The 25,462-nt window shown below is 44.3% G+C and overlaps 1 protein-coding gene across 9 annotated transcripts in view; it reads right to left on the reverse strand.

Annotated features, from left to right (window-relative positions):
* KLHL5 (kelch like family member 5) overlaps nt 1-25,462 on the reverse strand; it is a 158,324-nt gene that overhangs the window by 33,595 nt on the left and 99,267 nt on the right. For all 9 annotated transcript variants that reach the window (XM_075930567.1, XM_075930569.1, XM_025187964.2 and 6 more), the window contains 3 exons: nt 14,877-15,063; nt 1,865-2,089; nt 1,378-1,540 (listed from right to left, as the gene is read on the reverse strand). In XM_075930567.1, the coding sequence (XP_075786682.1) occupies nt 1,378-1,540; nt 1,865-2,089; nt 14,877-15,063 (575 nt within the window). The remainder of the gene's footprint in view (nt 1-1,377; nt 1,541-1,864; nt 2,090-14,876; nt 15,064-25,462) is intronic.

A 25,462-nucleotide genomic window follows, 5' to 3' on the forward strand; every position in this document is an offset into this window, starting at 1 on the left:
ATGACAGGTACTATATGAACTTTTTCACCACCATTTCTTACTTCTACCATTCTTAACATTTTTTTCACATCTTTCACCTCTTCTATGTCTCTTTATATATGTGAGCATTTGTGTGTATAGCAAGATCATACAATTTATTAATAGCATCTTTATGATATGACTTTATGATTGGACAAACTAACCACTTCCTTATATTCTATTTCTACCTGTGCAAAATGTATGAATTTAGTGAAGGTTCTAATGGAAACTAGGGATGTAAAATCTGTTTAACCAGATAACCGCTTACATAGCGGTGGGCAGGGATGGGCCCTTGCCCGTGGTGTGCTGGGCCAGGCCTGCTGTGGATGGGGAACTGCTCCGGTCAGGTTAGAGTGCCTCCGCCTGTGGCTGGCCCCACTGGGCTGGAGCAGCCCCCTGCCTGTGGTAGGTGGGGGGCTGCTCCAGCCCTTCTGGTTAACCATAACCTGTAAACATCACTCGGTAAGGGCAATGCTTCCCAGTTAACCATTCACATCCCTGATAGAAATGCTGCAAAAATCATCTTTCATGACTAATGTCACTTGCAAAAGGTTAGAGAGAATTTTATCCCTTGTCTTATAGGTGCATTTCTCCTTAGTGCTAGTGAAGTTAATAGTCTTTAAAATAAATTATTCTACAACTAGATCTACATCAACTATAGAATAGTCTAAAACTGTGCTGCACAGCTATAGATGTTATGCAGATTCTTTACTACAGAGTTGGGACAAGCAGCAGAAATAAAAACACTTAATACATTTTAGAAGTTTTTTTCTACTTCTAAAAATATGGAGTTTTGCAAGTGTTTGTTAGTTTGTTGCTTTTATTTTTCTAAGAACTTGAACATGTGATATTTCTCAAAAAATAATGCTGTGGCTTGAATTATTTTGTTTTAAGTAGGTCGTGGCTTTGAATATGTAGTTCTAAACTACAAAAGCCAAAGAAGAAACTATTACCTCTAGGTGCTAAATTTAAGTTTTGGCAAATTCGATTATTTTGTCATTTACAGAATTACAAAAAAATTAATTTTCCTCAGTACATAGGCTCAACACCAACAGAAACAAGACTTCCAACTGTTATCCTCAGTAAAGGTGTCAAGGACTGCATTAATGAGATGGAATTACTTGTTTGCCCGCACTGATAGCTCCTCCTTCACAGCACTGAAGCACATTGGAGTGTGATGGACAAGCACACAAAGTCAATGCTGTACTTTTTCTGTAAGAAGTGGATTTCAGGTCCCAGTGCTATCAACCAGGAGCAATACATTAATTTAATTTTCTAAATAATTCTAAAACTACATTTTAAAATGAATGTAAACAAAAACTGGCCCAAAATATTTCTCAAGAAAATGCCTTTGCTTACTTTCCATTTAATACTGCTACACCAACTGTGCTCCTTGGAGTTGACATACTGGCTACAAAGTTCCATTGACGAGCCTGTGGATCCCATCTTTCTACTGTATTCAAGTAGCTCCAACCATCATGCCCTCCTACAGCATACATTGGACCTTCTAATACAGCTACCCCTAAAAAACAGAGAAACAACTGCTTCCTGTAAAAACAAAAGGCATCACTTTCCTATTACCCTTACCAATAGTCCACCAAAAAGGATGCATCTTTAAACTAAATACAGATCACATCCTTTTTTTTAATGTCAATATTAAATACATTCCATAGCAAATCAATCAAAATAATTTGTCATTTTAACGTTAACTGATTTTAGAGTTCAGATTTAGTCTAGCAGTAAGATAAAACCAAATGAGCTTTAAAGGGAAAGTTTTTAACAGCTTTTAACCAATCATAGGTTTAAAGCGTTTAAAAAAAATTAATGTTTATGAAGTTATACATACCAAGACCATGCCGATGTGTGGACATAGGTGGCATTACACTCCAAGTTTTTGTTTTGGGGTTGTAGCACTCCACAGTATTCAATGTCTTCAGTCCATCTCTTCCACCAACAACATACAATTTATCATCTAACACTGCAACACCAAACTGTAACCTTCTCCCATTCATATTCGCTACAGGAGTCCACATGTTGGTACGGAGTTCATACTTTTCAATGCTCGTAGCTCCTTAAGAGTAATATACACAAGCTACAATTAAAGAGAACTAAGTGTTCTATTTAAATTATCAGAATGCTTAATCCTCTAAAGTGCTCAGCCTTTTGGATTTGATCTGAAATCTACTTACCTATATGCTTAACTTTAAACAAGCAAGTAGTATTCTTGAATAATTAATCAGATTAATTATATGCTTAAAAATTAAAAGTTTTGAAGAAGAGCTCAACATCCTTGCTGGACAAAACCTATGAAGATCATTACAATTTCAGGAAGTGACACAAAATGAACCTGTAGAACTATATTTAAATATTAATATTGTAATATTTAGAAGTTCTGGGAAAAGAACTTAAGTTCACATACACATGCATTCACGGTATATACATGTCACTAAATCATTTGTACAACTTGTATACAGATTATGTTAAAATTAATACGGAAACTAAAGATGAATGAAAATGTGTTCTGATGCGCCTAGTTATGAATACCATGGCTAATTCAGTGAGAAGTATGGAAAGTCAAAAATGTACCAGATGAGACACCTTGATAGAATGCTTTAATAGTCAAAGGTACGAGCTAAATATTCTGCAACAGTTTTCACTTATTTTTCTTTATATTCAAGTCTACATTAATTTAAACATTTTTATGTTTAATTTCCGTAAGTTTTTAATTATGTTAATTAACATTCAAGTGAACAGATTTTCCATTCATTTGACTGAACACTTTCATGAACAGAAGCAAGGAGATTCCATTATAGGTTTACAACAACCATAACTCAGTTCCCTGCACACATCATATATTTTTGCTGAATATCTTCTATTGAAGTAAAAAAAGAAGTTACTCACCTTGTGAAGTAACGATGGTTTTTCAAGATGTGTCCCCTTGAGAGCTCCACTCTTGGTATTGGGTCCCATCCTGGCACCGTAGCTCGGAGAGCTGTCATAGCCATGCTCCGCCAGATCGCGCATGTGCAGCTTCTCTGCAGCACCGTTCGCACCTTTGATCAGCTGCGCGCGGTCCGGCAACCGCTCAGTTCCTCTCACCCGCTCATCTGAAAGAGAAAAGAGACAATTCCGGAGCAGGGAGGAGGGTGTGTCATGGAGCATCCACGGGGACACATCTCGAAGAACCATCGTTACTTCACAGGGTGAGTAACTTCTTCTTCTTCGAGTTGTCCCTATGGGTGTTCCACTCTTGGTGACTTCGGAGCAGTAACCAAACTGCTGGAGGGCTCCGGAATTACAATTTGTGACTACGACTGAGTACTGCCGTAGCCACCACAGAGTCTGAAGCAAAATGATCAACTTCAGCATAGTGCTTCATAAAGGTGACATTAGAGGACCATGTTGCTGCCCTGCATATGCCACGAAATGGGACTCCTCTTAGAAAGGCCGTAGTAGTAGACACCGCTCTGGTGGAATGGGCCGTAGGAGGATACAGTAAAGGTTTGTTACATATAGAATGACACATAGTTATGCATGAAACTACCAGTCTCGAAATGTGCTGAGAAGTCAATGGTTCACCTTTTGAACGGTTCGCTAATGATACCATCAAACGGTCCATTTTCCTACAGTCCCGCGTTCTGTTGATGTAAAACGCCAAAGCTCTCCTTACATCGAGCATGTGCAGCGTTGCTTCTTGCATTGAGGTATGGGGTTTAGGGAAGAAGCATGGCAGGACAACCGGTTCATTGATGTGAAAATCAGAAGAGACCTTTGGAATAAACGCTGGGTGGGATCTCAGCATCACTGATTCTTTAGAAAAGGTTGTATAAGGGGGAGAAGCTATGAAGGCCGCTATTTCACTTACTCTACGAGCTGAGGTAAGGGCTAAAAGAAACAAAAGCTTGATGGTAAATGTGTGTAGCGGAATTGTGGCTAGGGGTTCAAAGGTAGGGCGAGTCAAAGTTTCCAAAACTAGGTCCAGATTCCACGAGGGCAGAGGCGGCCTCCGAGGTGGATCGAGGTTTGAGAGCCCTTTCAGAAACTTTTTTGTAGTGGAATGAGTGAATAAAGAAAAACGCTAATCCATACGGTGAAAAGGGCTAACTGCTGCTAAATGCACCGTAAAGAAGTTATTGCCAGTCCGTTGTCATGGAGCTGCAGGATGTAATCCAGTATGTGAGATAAGGTTGCAGAGTGAGGGTCTATATTACTGCTCGCACACCATGCCAGGAATCTGGTACATTTAGCTGTATATGTCGCCCGTGTAGATTCCTTTCTACTGTGCATTAACACTTGCTTGACCTGTTGTGAACAGAGTTGTTTGGAATCGTTAAACCAACCAGCATCCATGCCATGAGGTGTAGGATCTCGGGTGGCTCAGCAATATGTTGTCCTGGGTCAGGAGATTTGGGAGAAGAGGCAGGGTGTATGGTGACCTTATCAACATCTGGGGGAGCATTGAATATCAAAGTTGGCGAGCCCACGCTAGGGCTATAAGAATTACTCGAGTCGCTTCCATATTGATCTTCTCGAGGATTTTGGGCATTAGAAACACTGGGGGAAAGGCGTACAATACTGACCTTCCCCAGTGGAGAAGGAAAGCATCCCCCAAAGAGTGACGTCCTATTCCCTCTCTGGAACAATAGGTGGGACACTTTGTGTTGTTTTCCGTTGCAAACAAGTCTATTGTCGGAAACCCCCACCAGGCAAATATATGATTCACAATGTCCATGTGGATCTCCCATTGGTGATCGTGGGGAAAACGCCTGCTGAGTGAGTCCACTATCAAGTTGTCAGCACCTAGTAGATAGGAGGCTGTTAAAACAGTGTTTTTGTGGATACACCAGTTCCATAACCGGATGCTCTCCGCACAGAGAGAACAAGATCGGGTGTCTCCTTGCCTGTTGATGTAAAACATGGTTGCAATGTTGTCCGTTAGGACTCTGGTCATTGTACTCCGTATCTGGGACTGAAAATGTTTGCAAGCATGCCGTATTGCCCGTAACTTGAGCACATTGATATGCAATAGCATTTCCTGTGTAGACCAGCAACCTAGATAGCTGCAGCGGCACAGGAGCCAGCAAACAGAGCTGTAAACAGGGGAGTTTGAGTGGGAGTTCTGTTGGAGGAGAAGTTTGTATTTGGTTTTGTATTTGTATTGCTTTTATGTGTAGAGGCTTGTAGGGGTAGTGTGCTGGGAGAGAAGCTGAGCCCTGATTAGGGGGCGGGGCTTCACTGATTAGGGGTCCTATAAAGGTAGCCTTCTAGTCAGGCAGCGGCATAGATAGCTGCAGCGGCACATGAGTCAGCAAACAGAGCTGTAAACAGAGGAGTTTGAGTGGGAGTTTGTAATTGGGACTTGTATTGGGACTTGTTTGGGGTTTGTTTTTGCTGTGGAGGGGGTGTTTTGGTTTGTTTTGGTGTTCACCAGACTAATAGGATTTTGGTGAGAAAATAGATAAAACACAGAGGCAGCAGCGGCCATGGCCCAAGTAGTAGAGAACACAAGGAGGATGATTGGATGTGATAGCTGTGGTATGTACATGATTCTGGAGGGTGTACCTGAATGGAGTTTTGTTTGTATGAAGTGCCACCTGATAGAGCTGATGGAAGAAAAGATCCGAGGACTGGAGATGCAGGTGGAAACTCTGGTCGAGTTTAGAAGGGAGTTTGAGCAGATGATGGAGCAAAGGAATGACGTGGCTGAAGGGGAAGGCTTAGATATGCAGATGGAAGCAGGATCAAGGGCCTCAGAGGGGGGACTGCTCGGCGAAGAAAATGGACAGTGGAAGCATGTGACTCAGAGAACCAGGCAAAGGAAAAGATGGGTCAGAGAAGGAAAAATAGAGCTCAAGAACAGATATATGGAGCTGTAGAATGAAGAAGGCAGATAATGAAGATGGAAGGGTAAGGAAGAAGAGAAGAGTGGCTAGTCCCATAGATAAAGGGGAAGAGTTAATGGAGACAACAACAATAATGAGCATTAGGAGGATACAGGATGGGTTAAAGAGGATTACAAGGGAAAATGGGAATGGCAAGGACTTACAGCCAGAGGAAGCAAGAGATAGACCAGAGAATCGCACTGTCACTAGGAAAAGGCAGGTCTATGTGATTGGGGACTCCTTATTGAGAAGAATAGATAGGCCTGTAACCAGAGCTGATCCAGAGAATAGAAGGGTGTGCTGTCTGCCAGGTGCTAAGATACGGGATGTGGAACTGAGGTTGAAGAGGATTATTAAGGGAGCAGGAAGGAATCCATTGATCATCCTTCATGTAGGAACAAATTATATGGCTAGATTCTCGCTGGAAAGAATTAAGGGAGACTATGCTAGGCTGGGGAGGACGCTCAAGGAAATTGAGGCTCAGGTGATCTTTAGTGGGATTCTGCCTGTTCCTAGAGAAGGGCAACTAAGATGTGACAGGATTATGATGATCAATAGATGGCTTAGGCAGTGGTGCTATAAGAAGGGCTTTGGGATGTATGGTCACTGGGAGGCATTTATGGACAGAGGACTGTTCTCTCGGGATGGACTTTACCTAAGTAGGGAGGGAAATAGACTTCTAGGATGGAGGCTGGCTCAACTGATTAAGAGAGCTTTGAACTAGGAATTTGGGGGAGACGGTTGGGAGATGTCCAGGTAATCTCTACGCTGGATTTTAACACTGAGAGGGAGGAAAACGAAGTAAGAAAGGATATAGCTGGGGGTAGGAGAATGAACATGAGGAAGGGTAGGGTGGATACTAGTCTAATAGGCCATATTGGAGGTACATTGTCCATGCCAAATTGGGTAAAGAATGTGAATGAGGCCAAACAGAAAAAAATTAAGATGTTTGTACATCAATTGCGAGGAGCCTAGGCAACAAAAAGGAGGAACTAGAGCTATTGATCCAGGAAGTGAAACCATATATTATAGGAATAACAGAAACATGGTGGAATACTAGGCATGACTGGAATACAGGTATTGAAGGGTATGTGCTGTTTAGGAAAGACAGAAATAAGGGTAAAGGTGGTGGTGTTGCATTGTATATCAAAGATGAGGTAGATTGTAAAGAAATAAAAAGTGATGGAATGGAGAAGACAGAGTCTGTTTGGGCAAAAATCACATTGGGAAAGAAAACTATCAAATCCTCCCCTGGGATAGTGCTTGGGGTGTGCTATAGACCACCAGGATCCAATTTGGATATGGATAGAGACCTCTTTAATGTTTTTAATGAAGTAAATACTCGTGGAAACTGCATAATCATGGGAGATTTCAACTTTCCAGATCTAGACTGGAGAATAAGTGCTAGTAATAATAATAGGGCTCAGATTTTCCTAGATGTGATAGCTGATGAATTCCTTCTTCACGTAGTTGCTGAACCAACAAGGGGGGATGCTATTTTAGATTTGGTTTTGGTGAGTAGCGAGGACCTCATAGAAGAAATCGTTGTAGGGGACAACCTTGGCTCGAGTGATCATGAGCTAATTCAGTTCAAATTAAATGGAAGAATAAACAAAAATAAATCTGAGACTAGGGTTTTTGATTTCAAAAGGGCTAACTTTAATAAATTAAGGAAATTAGTTAGGGAAGTTGATTGGACTAAAGAAATTATAGATCTTGAGGTGGAAGAGGACTGAAATTAAAATGCAGAAGCTGTCAGAAGCCTGTATCCCAAGAAAAAGGAAAACATTTATAGGCAGGTGTGTTAGACCAAGCTGGATGAGCAAGCATCTCAGAGAGGTGATTAAGAAAAAGCAGAAAGCATAGAAGGAGTGGAAAATGGGAGGGATCAGTAAAGAAAGCTACCTTATTGAGGTTAGAGCATGTAGGGACAAAGTGAGAAAGGCTAAAAGTCAGGTAGAGTTGGACCTTGCAAAGGGAATTAAAACCAATAGTAAAAGGTTTTATAGCCATATAAATAGGAAAAAAAAACAAAAAAAGAAGAAGTAGGACCACTAATTACTAAGGATGGAGTGGAGGTTGAGGATAATCTAGGAATGGCCCAATATCTAAACAAATACTTTGCTTCAGTCTTTAATGAGGCTAATGAAGAGCTTAGGGATAATGGTAACAGAACAAATGGGACTAAAGATATGGAGGTAGATATTACCTTATCTGAGGTAAAAGCCAAACTTGAACAGCTTAATGGGAGTAAATCGGGGGGCCCAGATAATCTTCATCCAAGAATATTAAAGGTACTGGCACATGACCTTGCAAGTCCATTAACAAAAAATTTTAATAAATCTCTAAACTCAGGGGTTGTACCATTTGACTGGAGAATTGCTAATATAGTTCCTATTTTTAAGAAACGGAAAAAAAGCGACCCGGGTAACGATAGGCCTGTTAGTTTGACATCTGTAGTATGCAAGATCTTGGAAAAAATTTTGAAGAAGAAAGTAGTTAAAGACATTGAGGCTAATGGCAATTGGGACAAATTACAACATGGTTTTACAAAAGGTAGATCGTGTCAAACCAACCTGATCTCCTTTTTTGAGAAAGTAACAGATTTTTTAGATAAAGGAAATGCAGTGGATCTAATCTACCTCGACTTTAGTAAGGCATTTGATACAGTACCACATGGGGAATTATTGGTTAAATTGGAAAATATAGGGATTAATATGAAAGTTGAGAGGTGGATAAGCAACTGGTTAAAGGGGAGACTACAGCAGGTCATATTGAAAGGTGAACTGTCTGGTTGAAGGATGGTTACTAGCGGAGTTCCTTAGGGATCAGTTTTGGGGCCAATTTTATTTAATCTTTTTATTGCTGACGTTGGCATCAAAAGTGGAAGTGTCTTGATAAAATTTGCGGATGACACAAAGTTGGGAGCTATTGCTAATTCAGAAAAGGATCGGGATATCATACAGGAAGATCTGGATGATCTTGTAAATTGGAGTGATAGCAATAGGATGAAATTTAATAGTGAAAAGTGTAAGGTTATGCATTTAGGGATTAATAACAAGAATTTTAGTTATAAGCTGGGGACACATCAGTTGGAAGTAACGGAGGAGGAGAAGGACCTCGGAGTCCTTTTTGATTATAGGATGACTATGAGCCGCCATTGCGACATGGCCGTGAAAAAGGCTAATACGGTCTTGGGATGTATTAGGCGAGGTATTTCCAGTAGGGATAAGGAGGTGTTAGTGACATTATACAAGGCATTGGTGAGACCCCATTTGGAATACTGTGTGCAGTTCTGGTCTGCCATGTTTAAGAAGGATGAATTCAAACTGGAACAGGTACAAAGAAGGGCCACTAGGATGATTCGAAGAATGGAAAGCCTGTCTTATGAAAGGAGACTCAGGGAGCTTGGCTGTTTACCTTAACCAAAAGAAGCCTTAGGGGGGACATGATTGCACTCATTAAATATATTACAGGGATAAATACCAGGGAGGGAGAGGAATTATTTACGCTTAATACCAACGTGGACACAAGAACAAATGGATATAAACTGGCTAGTAGGAAGTTTAGACTTGAGATTAGACGAAGGTTTCTAACCATTAGAGGAGTGAGGTTCTGGAACGGCCTTCCAAGGGAAGTAGTGGGGGCAAAAGATCTATCTGGTTTCAAGATTAAACTAGATGGGTTTATGAAGGGGATGGTTTGATGAGATAACATGATCTTGGTAACAAATTGACCATTCATTATTAGTGGTAAATAAGTCAATGGAGGGATGATAGGAGTTACTATAGAGAACTTTCTGGGTGTCAGGCTGGTGAGTCTTGCCCAGATGCTCAGGGTTTAGCTGATCGCCATATTTGGGGTCGGGAAGGAATTTTTCTCCAGGGTAGATTGGCAGAGGCCCTGGAGGTTTTTCACCTTCCTCTGTAGCATGGGGTACAGATCACAGCTGGAGGATTCTCTGCGTCTTGGGGTCTTCAAAGTATTTGAAGGCTTCAATATCTGAGATATAGGTGAGAGTATTATTCTAGGAGGGGTGGGTGAGATTCTGTGGCCTACACTGTGCAGGGGGTTAGACTAGATGATCATAATGGTCCCTTCTGACCTTAAAGTCTGTGAGACCTTGGACCGTAAGGCTGCCTATGTGTACTCCCCAGCCAGTAAGAGAAGCATCTGTGGTTATTTGCTTTGTAGGTTGTGGGCGATGGAACGGAATGCCTGCCAAGAGGTTGTATGGCTCGGTCCACCACTGAAGGGACTCGCGTACGTGTTGCAATACCACTACTGGTCTGTGAATGCAATGCTTTGCTGGAATGTAAATCGTGGCTAACCAAATTTGGAGGGAGCGAAAATGTAACCTTGCATTTTGTACCACGATGGTGGAGGCAGCCACGTGGCCCATTAGCTGTAAACAAACACGTGTGGGAATCGTGGGAGCGTGCGTCAGGGTGTGTACAAGATCCTGGATTACTGCAAAACATTCTCTTGGTAAGTAAGCATGTGCCGCATTTGAGTTGAGTCGTGCTCCTATAAAGATCAGATCCTGAGATGGTACCGGTGATGATTTTTTCACATTTATGAGAAGACCTAGAAATGCAAATACGTTGGATATTGTTGCTACCATTTGACATGCCTCCATATACGTGCAGCACCTGACAAAACAATCGTCTAAATAGGGGAATATCATTACCCCTGTGCTGCGTAAGTGGGCCACCACTACCACTAAAGTTTTAGTGAAAACCCTGGGGGCACACACCAAGCCGAACGGTAGTACCCTGTATTGGAAATGCTCGTCTACCAGCCGGAATCGGAGGAAGCATCTGTGTGCCACATGAATAACAATATGGAAATAAGCCTCTCGCAAGTCAAGGACTGCAAACCAGTCTCCTTTGTTCAATGATGGAATAATGGTTGTTAAGGTCACCATCTTGAAACTATGTTTTTGAAAGTAGTGATTTAATTTTTGAAGGTCCAAGATTGGTCTCCATCCTCCTGTCTTCTTTTGGGTGAGATAGTAACGGGAGTAAAAACCTTTTCCCCAAAACTGCTTGGGCACTCTCTTTATTGCCCCGATTGTGCGCAAGCGCTGAACTTCTTGCCATAGTAGTTGTTTGTGAGAGGGGTCCCTGAAAAGGGACGGGGTAGGTGGGGTGGTAGGAGGAATAGAGACAAAGGGAATGGAGAGACCAGACTACATAACTTCTAGTACCCATTTGTCTGAGGTGATGTTGGACCAATGGTGAAAATATGATCTGAGACGATGGTGAAAGAGATGAAGAGATTTGTTTTCTGCACTGACTATGGAAACTGGGCTTGTATCCTCAAAAGGGAAGTCAAATCTGCTGCTTTGTCGACGACTGATTGGACGAACGGTTTTGTTGGGGCCGCTTTCGTTGAGGGCGCTGTTTGAAACATTGATTCTCTAAGGTACAAGGCTGTTGTCTTTGGAAATTGTAATCATAACTTCGTTGATAAGGATAGTAGTGTCTATGCCTAAAGGGAGGTGTATACATTCCCAGTGTACGTAAGATGGTCCGAGAATCTTTGCCCAAATGAAGGACTTCGTCAGTGTTCACTGCGAAAAGCTTATGCTTGTCAAAGGGTAGATCTTCGACCTTGCTTTGAAGCTCTCTTGGGGCTCCTGCAGAAGAAAGCCATGAGTATCTTCTCATGGCAATACCTGTAGCAGTGGCTCATGCAGCTATGTCAGCCATATCCATGGAGATCTGCAGTGCAGTGCTACATGATGCATAGCCTTCATGCACTATTGCCTTTAGCAGTGGTTTCTTAGTGTCTGGGAGATGTTGTAATAACTCCGCTAGTTTTGAATAATTATTGAAATTATGGTTTGATAGATGAGCCGAATAATTTGCGATGCGTAACAGAAGTGTGGCAGAAGAAGAAACCTTTCTACCAAATATATCTAATTTTTTATTGTCCTTATCTGAAAGTGTGTTTTTGTACTGCGGCACTTTAGCTCTACGTTGTGCTGCATCAGCTACAATCGAATTAGTTTGGGGGTGACTGAATAGAAAATCTAACCCCTTAGCCGGCACAAAGTATTTTCTATTGGTTTTTTTACTTGTAGGCATAGCCAATGTTGGGGTCTGCCATATCTCATCCACCACTTCCATAATCACTTCATCAATCCGTAAGGCGATCTTCGCACGCTGGTGTGGGTGGAGATTCTTTAGGAGACTATGCTTTTTAATCGGGACGACTGCCAACTGTATTTCTTGTGCGCTTGCTACCCTTTTGAACAGGTCCTGAAATTACTTCAGGTCATCCGATGGAGATATGTTGCCTGTGAATACCGCCTCATCTGGTGATGAAGAGGAATAGTCAGTAGACTTCTGCTTCAGACAGCTGCCCCTCTTCTGGTTCAGATTGGTCATGCTGAATGGTTGGACTCTTCGAAGAGGTGAGTGTAACTGTTGTGATTGTTGAGGTAAGTAATGCACACTTGGTGACTGACAGTTGCATAAAGATCCCCTATAAGACAATGGAGTGTGGTCGTGATGGGAACGACCATTGTAGGACCTATGATAGTGCCCGTAGTATTGTTCTGAATGCGACGGGGAGGAGTGACATGAGGATTGTGCGTTACTATGTCGTATGTAATAGACGCGACGTGGAGAGCATCTAGTGGATCCATGCCTTGATGATCGTCCGGGTGAACGAGATCGTGAGCGGGACCGTTGTGCTTCCAGATACACTATGTCTCTATAATTGCATTGTCTGTATGTGACATGGACGGGAAAAACACTATACCCACGGTACCGCTAATGCCTTGGTGGAGAGGGGGACGGTTCCGGAGAAAAAACTGGAGACACACCTCTCTCTTGCATCAGTTTTTGCTAGTGCTTTCCTAGGTGCTGAAGCGCTGTCCGTTTCCATGGCAACTGTGGAGCTCGGTGCCGAGTGAGGGCAGACCGGTGCCGGGGAAATTAGCTGCAGCTGTGGTGTTGGTGGTGCCGGCAGTATGCCTGGTACCGGTGCTGCTGCCAGTGCTGGGGCTGGCATAGCAAGTTCCCATGCCGCAGGGGTCAGTGCCGCTGAAGCCGGAGCCGGTTGGATTGCCAGTTGTGGCATCCGTGCTGTTGTCGGAGGCGGCACGGCTGAAGCCGGTGCCAGCTTGCTTGTCAGTTGCGGCACCGGCACTGATGTCAGTGCCGAGGCAGTCTGTGCTCTCGGTGGTGGTGGTAACCCTCTTGTGCTAGGGCCTGCAGAGTGTCGGGACCCTGCGGAGGTCACTTTGGAGGTTGCTGGCTTTTTTGAAGTTGCCAATGGGAGGGAGCGCATTGGAGACGGCTTTGTCTTCTTTGAAATGGCCGGCCCGGGAGAAGCCACTCTCCACTTGTGATCGGAGGAGTTGGTAATGGCTGCAGCAAGCATGCTATCAGGTTGCAATGCCTTGCCAAACATTAACATCTTCATCCTCATTTCCCGCTCCCACTGAGCTCTGGTCATGAGCTTGCAACAATGGGTGCTCTTCTGTGGGACATGTGATTCGCCCAGGCACCAAATGCAAGCGTCATGGCCATCAGAAGCCGGCATGGCTTCACGGCAGAGTGAACACTTTTTAAAACTGGGGGACTCTGGCATTGTCAAAGGGGCCAGTAAAGGTGGCTGAATGCCGACCTTCCGTTTAGTCCCCGTCTTCTGCTGCTTGTTTTTGTTGTCAGTTTCAGGTGTGTTGGGTTTGGGGTTTTTTTGGTTTTGTTTTTTTTAATGATTAGCTGTAGCGGCTTCCTAAGTAATTCTGAAGGGATTTTTTTTTTTAAGAAGCGATAACTAAGAACAGGAACACGACTAACAAGACACGTCTAACTATTTACAAATGGAAATAAACTAAAGATCATTCTCTGAAAGAGAAACTAGAAGAACAAAGGGAGCTCCAGCCACAATCAGAGGCGGTTGAGAGGAACTGAGCGGTTGCTGGACCGCGCACAGCTGATCAAAGGTGCGAACGGCACTGCAAAGAAGCCACACATGCACGGTCTGGTGGAGCACGGCTATGACAGCTTTCCAAGCCACGGCACTGGGATGGGACCCGACACCAAGAGTGGAGCACCCATGGGGACCACTCGAAGAAGAACCAGTAGATATTTGTGAACGATATACATTACAGTGTATAGCCTTTGAAAGCTTTAATGTGTATCGTACATAAATATTGAATACACTAGCAAACTTATCTGGCATTGTCCAGATCCTTCAGGGCAGGAAGCTGGTGATGTAGGGAGTGCTGGAGTCAGGACAGGGTGTTGGGGATGTAAGGAGGACAGGGTATGAGGCAGGGGGTGTAGAAGTCAGGGTTGGGGGTAGAGGCTCAGGGCAGGGGCTGAGTATAGGGGTGCTAGAATAATGTTTGGGACATGAGGGGCTCAGGACACAGGATCCCATCCAGTGGGGCCTTCTCCCCCCTCCTATCCCCTCTGTCTGGAAGAGCTCTTCCCCCTCCCCCAAAGTGTTTGGGGTTGAGGGAGCTCCACGTACTTAGTCTGGTGGCAAACAAGATGGTGAGCCCTAGCCCCTGGTGGTTACTCTGATGGTGGTGCAGCCACCCCCAGTGGTTACTCTGCAGGATAGCTCTTCCCTGTGCTTGCTGCCCCCAGTGGTCATAGTGAGTATTGCGTACCTTCTCTCTGCTCACTCACTTTTCATGTTATGGAAAACAGTTCCATTCCAGGGACTTCCTGTTTTCCTGGCATAGCCAAACCTTGATCTTGCTTTAGGTTAGAGAAGAGGAAGCTGCACACCAAATTTGGTTGCCCTGGCTCTTACCGTTTAGAGGAGTTCTTGAACAGACTCACACACAGACAGACAGATGGACTCAGACAGATACACTCTAAAATCTCTCTCTCCCTCTCTCTCTCTCTCCCTCTCTCTCTCTATATATATATAGAGAGAGATTAAAATCCACTCAACTGACTTTCAACATACACCGTCTTCAACTAAAATTATATAAACCCATACCTTTTGTTGCATCCATTCCTCCGACTGCAAATAACACTCCTACTGTAGACTTTCTGGGCTTTGTACGAGGACTTTGTAACATGGGTCGTCTCTCTGGCAACAGATGATATTTCATTGCTTCCATAATAAGTTTTTGACATTCAATATCATCCTTAAAGAGGGCATTATTTTCCATGTCTGCCAGAAACTGGCAAAAATAAAATCAAAGGTGTTAAATGGCTCAGCAAATGGCAGGAATGTCAAAATCATAATGAAACATTTTGTCCAAAAATATTGCTGTCTGGTTTACAATACGTTCTCTTCAGAATGATCACACAGATAGTTTGTGTAAAATTAAACAAATCAACATCTCAATGAACACACATATTTTGGGATATATTTAGAAAGACAGAAGAAGAGAAACAATGAGTTCACTTTATTCTAATGGGAGATTCTTGCTCAATGTTTCAAAAGACGACAACAGATTTCTTAACGTCAATGCCATTATACCAGAGGAAAATGCTTCCTGACTATCAAATCTGTCATTCAGGTTAACCCCGGCTTTATGTATACATCACAATTATCACAGCCAAATATCTTATTTGATGGTGGCAAAGTAACTGCAGCAAAAGTTGGACACTGCAAAGAAGATTCTATTCTGGATTCTGCAAATGACCTGTTCTGTGATCTTGGAAAATTTACTTTGCCTCTCTGTAGCTTGGTACAGTATCTCAGGGGCTGAGAAAGCAATGTGGGAAGGAGGCAGAGGTCTATATAATGATATTTATACAGTGCTTATTACTACAGTATCTAAGCACTGTACAAGTAGAGAAACACTAAGGCTTGGTTTATACCTAAAATGTAGATTCATCTAGCTACATTGCTAAGGCATGTGAACAAGGAAAAAGACATTCCCCACATTATCCTTGCACAACAGGGCCTGGGGGCTCCAGACTAGTAGATGTTTTTGTCCTCCACCCTTATGGAGGGACAAAGTGAGGGAGGGAGGGTCTGGTGCACCAGTGTGGGCTCTCCAATGCAGGGGCGCCCTGAGCCTCAGGGTCTGAATCCAGGCAAACCAGGGGTCACATCTGGTCCTTGGGCCTTAGGTTCCTCACCCCTGGCTTAAACCAATAACAAGAAAGAATGATGCCTATCTTAGTTTTCCTCACTCTCAATTGAAATACTTCCCCTGAGTTGTTTTTTTTAAACAAAGCAGTGCTGCTTTGACAATCTAAGACTGCATCTTACATGTTGGTATGCAATGCTTTATACTTGCATATAGATATAAATATCAATGTCCACTACTACCCTACATTCAACATTAAGCCACTAAATTCCTGAATTAAAAAAAAGACAAGATTCTATACTTATATGTAAACATACCTTCTTAATTGGCTGAATGGGTGACTTTTGATGCCCTACCAAAGTGACTCTACAGCTCCATCAATGTCTGCATCCTTCTGGCTCAAAATTCTATCAGTAGTCATTGAAATATGCTTTCCTGTAGTACAAAGGGCTACCAATAGGATTGCAGTCTGACTTCAACCCAGCCTTTGGATCTATTTTTGAGAATGGCGAGTACTATTTAACATGGGAGGGAGAATGGATCAAACCCACTAACAATGTATACATTAACTGTAAAATTAAGTTGCATTTCCAAATGAAAAAATAGACAGAACAGAGAACCGCAGCATAGTTATGATTTACTATAGCACAAGGCTGATTGGTAGAGCACCTACTGCTAGTTTTTTTGTTTCTATTGGTGGTGTACAGTTGTACATACCTCAGTGCACATAAACATCATTCCACACATGGGTAGGAAAGATTAGAGGAAACCGTGCTCCTGCCTTTCTCCACAGTGACCCCTGCTGGAAGATGCTGGAGCTGTTATAGCAGGGCACACCCCACAGCCAGCACTCCTGCCACTTTCCCTACTACTATAGCTGATGGCCCAGAGCTGCAGAAGACGCCCCTGGAAATTCCATTCCTATGCCACAGTGCTGCTGCCCCACCTGGGCTGTCCAATCATCCTGCTACCTCTCTCACTCTTTCTCTTCCAATCACCCAGACTCATTCAGGTGACAGTGACGCAGCTCTCAGGGGTCAGCCTGGCCTAGCAGCTGAGCCCCATGCTACCATTTGGGGGAGGAGCTTTAATATGCATGCAAAATCTCTCCCTACACATAGCACCTGGCCCTGCAGAAGCCTGGCCTGGGAAACTAGCCACTGATGGATGATACGCTCACACTACACATCATCTTCTATAAGAAGAGATGGAGATCTCTTTGTGAAGGATCACAACAGCAAACCCTTCCTCTATGGAATCTGCGCCAGTGACATCTCTGGGATTGAAGAAGAAAATGGAGGATTGCAAGGATGTCTCCATGAGCCAACAATGCCTCATATTCAACAGCAGAAATGTAGGACAACTACATGCTCTCCCATTACAGGATCTGGAGCAAGAGCACGGTCTACCTACTTTTGCACCCCAGGGGTCAGTAAGATGTTCCATGGGCCACCGAAACCTGCACCTCCATGGGCAACTGTGTTTTGGGAGAGAACAGCAGAGAGGAGACCCCAGCATGCCAAGCTTTGGTGTGATAATTCAGGGTTTTGCTAATACCCTCCATATTCTAGAAGTCTGGTCTACACTAGGAGTTTACATCAAATTTAGCTGCATAAGGTAAATTTCTAAATGATGCGTCCACATCATCAAGCCTGTATCGTCAACCTTACAGGCAACTGAAGTCAATGTCAGGTACTCCTGATTTCACGAGGAGTAACACAATTCCTGATCTTGCCTGGTCGCGTTTATGGTAATGTAGACTGTAAACCGAGAGTTTTGGAATAGAATTTGGATTTTTTGGCTTGCCAAATCTGACTAGAAAGTTTACTAGGTTTATCCTCCACTCTTGGTCAAAAAGTTAAAAGCTTCTGAGTTCTACATTGGTCAGGAAGTTTTGGGACTCACAACAGCCATGCTCACAATGTGTCTGGTACACATTTTTGCAATAGGTATTAAAAATACACACAGTACAATGCTTAAGGCAATGACCACACACATTGATTCAATCAGTCCAGATGGTAACATGAATATAGCCTAAGTATACAATTGCAATTACCTAATAGAATACTAATAGAAATGTAGCCGTGTTAGTCTGGTGTAGCTGAAGCAAAATACAGGACTATGTAGCACTTTAAAGACTAACAAGATGGTTTATTAGATGATGAGCTTTCGTGGGCCAGACCCACTTCCTCAGATCAAATAGTGGAAGAAAATAGTTACAACCATATATACCAAAGGATACAATTAAAAAAAAAATGAACACATATGAAAAGGACAAATCAAATTTCAGAACAGAAGGGGGATGGGGGAGGTAAATGTCTGTGGGCTAATGATGTTAGAGGTGATAATTGGGGAAGCTGTCTTTGTAATGGGTGAGATAACTAGAGTGTTTGTTGAGACCCACTTGTATTCGACACTTTACTGTCTGGCTCATCATCTAATAAACCATCTTGTTAGTCTTTAAAGTGCTACATAGTCCTGTATTTTGCTAATAGAATACCATACTCATGCCCTCCTGACCTTGCGGAGTTAGAAGACCAGCCTACTCTGTTGGCACAACAGGGGTCTCAGCAAGAGATGAGAGATTGACAGCATAAGAAACTGAAGACTATCTAAGTCTTAACATAGTACTTGTAATGAAAGTTTAGAAAGAAAGTCAAGAAAGAGTGAGAATGATGATCGCGAAATGTGCCTTGCACTACCAGTCATGTGGGTTTATAGACCTGTTTGATTTCATTTAGGATCCAATACTCAAAGCCAAAAACAGATTTCCGCATCCTAAGATATTTGTGGGTGCTTAGGTTTGTTTGGATAACTAAATTAAGGCACCTCTTTCAATGTGAATGAGTTGTCAGGTGGTGTCCTTGTCAATACGGAGGTTTTGGACATTCAGAGAAACACCTAAAGCAAGTTTTGCATTTTATGTGGATGTCAAAAATCAGAGTTTTTTAGAGTTTCTTCTAGTATATGGGGAGGCAGGATACCAGCTCCCAGGAGCTGTGGCAGAAAGAATGGGCCAGTGCTACAGAAGGACATAGCCATGTCTACACTACGAGATAAGGCCAAATCTATTCTTGTCGATGTCTGGTCACCCAATTTTGCAAAGTCAAAGGTCTATGTCTTCACTAGAGGGAAGAATTCAGTGCACTCCGAAATAGTATGTCCCCATTAGGGAGCCTGCCATAAACTTTGAGAGTGACGCACTGTGGGTAGCTATCCCACCAGTGCCAGTGCTGGTTTGCATTCTGGGTTATGCTCCTAGTGCACGCTGGGGCCAAAACTGTACAGTGGGTTCAGTTATGGGTTCATGTCGTCAGCATCCCATAATGTACTCGTCTAGTCCCTTCCCCCTTGCTTGAGATCAGTGGGAGACAGTCTTTTCACGCCTTTTTCGGCCCTGATGCTGTAGCAGCATGAGCATGGATCGCATTCGCATCAAATCATTGTGATATTGATGTCTGCCTTGGTGTGCCTAGTGATGTGGTATTTTGAGAATGTATGCATGTCACTCTGCCAGGCAGAGGATGAGGACTACTCTCAAGATCCCATGGACTTACTATTCATGTGAGCCCTTGCACTGATGCAAATGCAGATGCTAATCCACCCTGTGGACACAGTAGAACACTGGTTCTGGTGCAGTGAGACAAGCACAGACTGGTGGGTCTGCATTGTGATGCAGAGGTAGGACAATCAGTAGTCGCTGCAAAACTTCCAAATGAGCAAGGTTATTTTCTTGGAACTTTGTGAATGGCTTTCTCCTGTCTTGAAGTGCAAGAATATCACAATGAGACCCGCTCTGACCATGGAGAAGTGTGTGGCAATTGCCTTGTGGAAGTTTGCAATGCCAGACAGCTATTGGTCATTTGGGAATCAATTTGGAGTGGGAAAATCTACAGTGGGGGCTATTGTTATACAAGTAGCCAAGAGAATTGATACCATTCTGCTATGGAGGGTTATGACTCTGGGAAACATGGTTACCATAGAGGATGGCTTTGCTGTGATGGGGTTCCATGACTGTAGTGGGGCAATAGACAGAACACACATTCCCATCTTGGCCCTTGACCATCTTGCCAAGGAGTACATAAATTGTAAGAAGTACTTTTCCGTGGTTCTGCAGGCACTGGTGGATCAAAAGGGCACTGGTGGATCAAAAGGGCCATTTCATCAACATCAACTTGGGATGGTCAGGAAGGCTGCATAATGTGTGCATCTTTAGGAACTCCTGCCTCTTCAGAAGGAGGAACACTGGAACTTTTAATTTTGTTTTGTTTGGTGTTTGGTTATTTATGTAGCTCATTGTACCAAATGTCAAAGACATTTATAATTGAAATGACGCATCGATATTATAAGCACATCTGATGCAGAAAAAGGTATATTTGTACACTTAACTTTTTTTTAGAAGTAATTTAAGCAGAAAGCTCTAAATTTATACCTAGACTTTAGTTAGGCATTTGATACAGTTTTGCATGATATTCTTATCAATAAACTAGGCAAATACAACTTAGATGGGGCTACTATAAGGTGGGATACATAACTGGTTGGATAACCGTTCCCAGAGAGTAGTTATTAACTATTCACAATCCTGCTGGAAAGGTATGTAGAAGCTATTTTATGTTTAGCTAGAAGCCATCTTGTATAACAGAAACCATTTCAGCTTTTTGTCTTTGCACATAGGCCAGAGTGAACTTTTTATCACCCCATGCGCCAGGCCAAGACAGATGTGCTATTGGAATGTGTTAATTGGGCTGGTTCAGAGAGGAGAGGTACTCCCTCGTACCTGTCCGCCATCTTGTTGATAAGGCTTTGTTTTTCCTAGTTTAATTGATTATTTCTGTAATTGGATGCCCTGACGTCAGACTGTTTGGTTAAGGGTATAAAGATACTAGGATTGATTGTATTAAGCAGCCTTACTGGGCCCGGCTTTGCTGAGACCACGTTTGGCTCACTTTGCTTTTATTGGCCAATAAAACTGTCTGTTTAGCCACGTAAACTGAGTGAGGCATTTGCTTCGACAGGTATAACAAGTGGGGTTCCGCAGGGGTCTGTTTTGGGACTGGTTCTGTTCAATATCTTCATCAACTATTTAGATATCAGGATAGAGAGTACGCTTATTAAGTTTGCAGATGTTACCAAGATAGGAGGGGTTGCCACTGCTCTGGAGGATAGGGTCATAATTCAAAATGATCTGGACAAATTGGAGAAATGGTCTGAGGTAAAAAGGATGAAGTTTAATGAGGACAAATGCAAAGTACTCCACTTAGGAAGGAACAATCAGTCTCTCACTTATAGAATGGGATGCGACTGTCTAGGAAGGAGTACTGCAGAAAGAGATATAGGGGGTCATAGAGCTAAATATGAGTCAACAGTGTGACACTGTTACAAAAAAAGCAAACATGATTCTGGGATGCATTAACAGGAGTGTTGTGAGCAAGACACAAGTCGTCATTCTTCTGCTCCACTCTGCGCTGATTAGGCCTCAATTGGAGTACTGTGTCCAGTTCTGGGCACCACAGGAAAGATGTGGAGAAATTGGAGAAGGTCCAGAGAAGAGCAACAAAAATGATTGAAGGTCTAGAGAACATAACCTATGAAGGAAGACTGAAATAATTGGTCTGGTTTAGTTTGGAAAGGAGAAGACTGAGAGGAGACATGATAGCAGTTTTCAGGTATCTAAAAGAGTGTCACAAGGAAGAGCAAGAAAAATTGTTCTTAGCCTTTGAGGAAAGGACAAGACGCAATGGTCTTAAACTGCAGCAAAGGAAATTTAAGTTGGACATTAGGAAAAACTTCCTAACTGTTAGGGTCATTAAACACTGGAATAAGATGCCTAGGGAAGAAATTGTTACTCACCTTGTGCAGTAACATCTGTTCTTCGAGATGTGTGTCCCCGTGGGTGCTCCACTACAGGTGTCAGGCTCGTCCCGGCGCCGCAAACCGGAAAGTTTTTGCTAGCAGTAGCCCCCTCCGAAGGACCGCGCATGTGCAGAGCATCCCGCGGCGTTCGCGCCTTTTCTGCGTCGCGCGGTCCGACCCGCCAGTTCCTCCTAGCTGGAACATCTGAAAGAGACAAAACAGAGCTCCGAAGCAGGGAGGAGGGCGGGTCGTGGAGCACCCACGGGGACACACATCTCGAAGAACAGATGTTACTGCACAAGGTGAGTAACAATTTCTTCTTCTTCGAGTGATGTCCCCGTGGGTGCTCCACTACAGGTGAGTATGAAGCAGTCATCTAACCGCTGGTCGTGCTTCGGAATTACTTGCGCACAGAAGAAAGAACTGCCTGAGCGACTGCTATGTCTGCCGCTTTGAGATGGTCAAGGGCATAATGTCGAGCAAACGTGGATGAAGACGACCATGTAGCTGCACGGCATATGTCCCGTAGCGGTACGTTCTTCATGAAAGCCGTGGAGGCGGCCATACTCCTGGTTGAATGTGCGGTTGGTGGACAGGGTAGAGACCTGCCCCTGAGGGTGTAGCAACAAGTGATGCAGTTAACGATATGTGCCGAAATACGTTGTGACGACAGTTGCTGATCTTTAGAGTGATTTGCCAGTGACAATAGTAATCGTGGGGACTTCCGGAAGGGACGTGTTCTGTCTAAATAGAATGCCAACGCCCTTCTGACGTCTAATGTGTGCCAGCGGGCTTCCTCAGGTGTAGCATGTGGCTTGGGGTAGAAGGTAGGAAAGACAATAGGCTCATTGACGTGGAATGACGAATTAACCTTTGGCAGGAAAGCTGGATGACATCTAAGTGAGACTCCCTGCTGAGTGAATACTGTGTAGGGAGGATCGGCAGAGAGTGCCGCGAGCTCAGAGACTCGTCGAGCCGAGGCGATCGCAAGGAGAAAGGTAACTTTAATTGTGAGGGTCTGTAAATCACAAGTTGCAAGTGGTTCAAATGGTGGGTAGGTAAGAGTGTCCAGGACGAGGGTAAGGTCCCATGGTTGTGAGATAGGTCTATGCGGTGGGTAGAGATTCGAAATACCCTTGAGGAACTTCTTCGTAAGTGGATGAGAGAAGACAGAAAAACCCTCTATTGGAGCGTGAAAGGCCGAAATTGCTGCCAAGTGTACTCTTAGGGAAGCAGCAGCCAAGCCTTGCGAATGTAAATGAAGTACATAGTCTAGGATGCACTGAATATGTGCTTTGAGAGGATCGATGGTCTGTGATTGTCACCAAGCAAAGAAGCGACACCACTTGTAGAGGTAAGATCGTTGAGTGCTGTGGCGTCTACTCTGTACTAGTACGTCCCTGACTGCTTGGGAGCAGGTTAGCTCTAGGCCTTGGAGCCAGTTAGGAGCCAAGCTGTCAGGTGCAAACGGTCGATGTCCGGATGGAGAAGATTGCCGTTTTGTTGCGAGATCAAGTTGCTGATCCGTGGAAGACGTTGAGGTCTGGATACCGACATCTGCATGAGTTGCGTGATCCATGTCTGGCGAGGCCAGAAGGGGGCCACCAGGATTACTGTCGCTGAGTCGGACAGTATCTTCTCTATTACTCGGGGTATCCGTGGAATTGGAGGAAAGGCGTATAAGAGATGGTATGTTCCCCACCTGAGCAGGAAGGCATCCCCCATCGATTGGGTGCCTATGCCCGCTCTTGAGCAGTAAGCGCAACATTTCTTGTTGTCGCGAGTAGCAAAGAGGTCGATCTCTGGGTAGCCCCATAGCTGGAACAGATTGCGGGCTACGGAGTGAAGGAGTTCCCATTCGTGTTGGGAATGGAAGGATCTGCTGAGTGCATCCGCAATTGTATTGGTTTTGCCGGGGAGATAGGAGGCTGTGAGTGTGACATTGTGACGAATTGCCCAGTTCCAAAGGCGCACTGATTCCGCACACAGGGTCCTGGACCTGTCGATTGATGTAGTATACAGTGCATATGTTGTCCGTAAGGACCTGTAGAGTGGTTCCCTGTATTTGGTGGACGAAGTGGCGACAAGCGTTGAAAACTGCCCTGAGTTCCAGGAAGTTTATGTGAAGTAGGGATTCTTGGTGGGACCATAATCCTTGGACCCGATAGTGCAGCATATTTGCCCCCCAGCCTACAAGGGACGCATCCGTGGTAAGTTGAATTGACGGGGATTGGATCCGGAAGGGCACACCCGCCAGAGTATTGGCCGGTTGGAGCCACCATGCGAGCAATTCCTTGACACGGGCAGGGACAGGTGTGAGACTGTTGATATTGGTAATGCCCGGTTTGTAGGCTACAAGGAGCCAATGTTGTAGACATCGCATGCGGAGGCGAGCGTAGGTTATGACATACGTGGTGGAGGCCATGTGGCCTAACAGCTTCAGGCAGGTAAGGTATGAGACTGTCGGGGCCGTAAGCAAGACGCTCGATAGGTCCCGTATGGCGTCGGCTCTGTCTGTAGGTAGGTACGCCATAGCGGTGGTAGAGTCTAGTTTGGCTCCAATGAACACGATGGACTGGGCGGGAATCAGAGTAGATTTTGGAAGATTGACAATTAGTCCAAGAGTCTCGAAGATACCTTTTGTAGTGGTAACTGCGGTCTCGGCCTCTTGTCTCGAAGGGGCCGTGAGGAGGTAGTCGTCGAGATAAGGAAAGATGGTGATGCCGGCTCAACGGAGGTACGCAGCTACGACTGCCATGGTCTTTGAAAACACTCTTGGGGCTGCGGATAGGCCAAAGGGGAGCACCGTGTATTGGTAATGATCGTCTCCCACGGTAAAGTGTAGAAATCTCCTGTGAGCTGGATGGATGGCGATATGGAAGTATGCGTCCTGTAAATCGAGGGACGCGAACCAATCCCCTCTGTGTAGTGCTGGGATGATGGAACCCAGAGTAACCATTTTGAATCTGTGTCTTCGCAGGTGGCAGTTGAGGCCGCGAAGATCTAGGATCGGTCTCCATCCCCCCGACTTCTTCTCAGTGAGAAAGTACCGGGAATAGAAACCTCTGCCTCGGAACTTGGGAGGAACTATTTCCACCGCACCTATGGTAAGCAAGTGCATGACCTCCTGACGTAACAGGGATTCATGAGAGGGGTCCCTGAAAAGGGACAGGGATGGGGGGTTGGTGGGAGGTAAAGTGGAGAACGGAATGGTGAGCCCAGAGGTTACGATCTCCCTGACCCAACGGTCCGTGGTGATGGCGAACCAACAAAGGGAGTAAGGGTTCAGACGGCGGTGGAAGAGCTTGGTTACTCGTGCTGGGGATTCCAGTAGGGGGATGGTACGCAGACCCTCGACAAGTCCGTCAAACCTGCTACCGAGGTTGCTGCTGGTTGTGATTTTTGTTAGGCTGCTGGCGGCGGCGTTGGGGGCGCTGCCTTTGTCTATGTTGGTCGTAAGGTCTAAAGAGTTGGTTGGAATAAAAAGAAGAAGAGGAAGGAGGAGGCCTTTGTCTGTTATACGGCCAAACTCTCCTGCGCCTGAAAGGCGGAGTGTACATCCCAAGAGTTCTTAACGTGGTTCGGGAGTCTTTTCCGGAGTGAAACACTTGATCTGTGTTTTGGGCAAACAGGGACGCTCGGTCGAATGGAAGGTCTTCCACCTTAGGCTGTAGATCTTTTGGCA

This window comes from Pelodiscus sinensis, chromosome 5, assembly GCF_049634645.1.
Source record: "Pelodiscus sinensis isolate JC-2024 chromosome 5, ASM4963464v1, whole genome shotgun sequence".
NCBI classification, from domain to species: Eukaryota; Metazoa; Chordata; order Testudines; family Trionychidae; genus Pelodiscus; species Pelodiscus sinensis.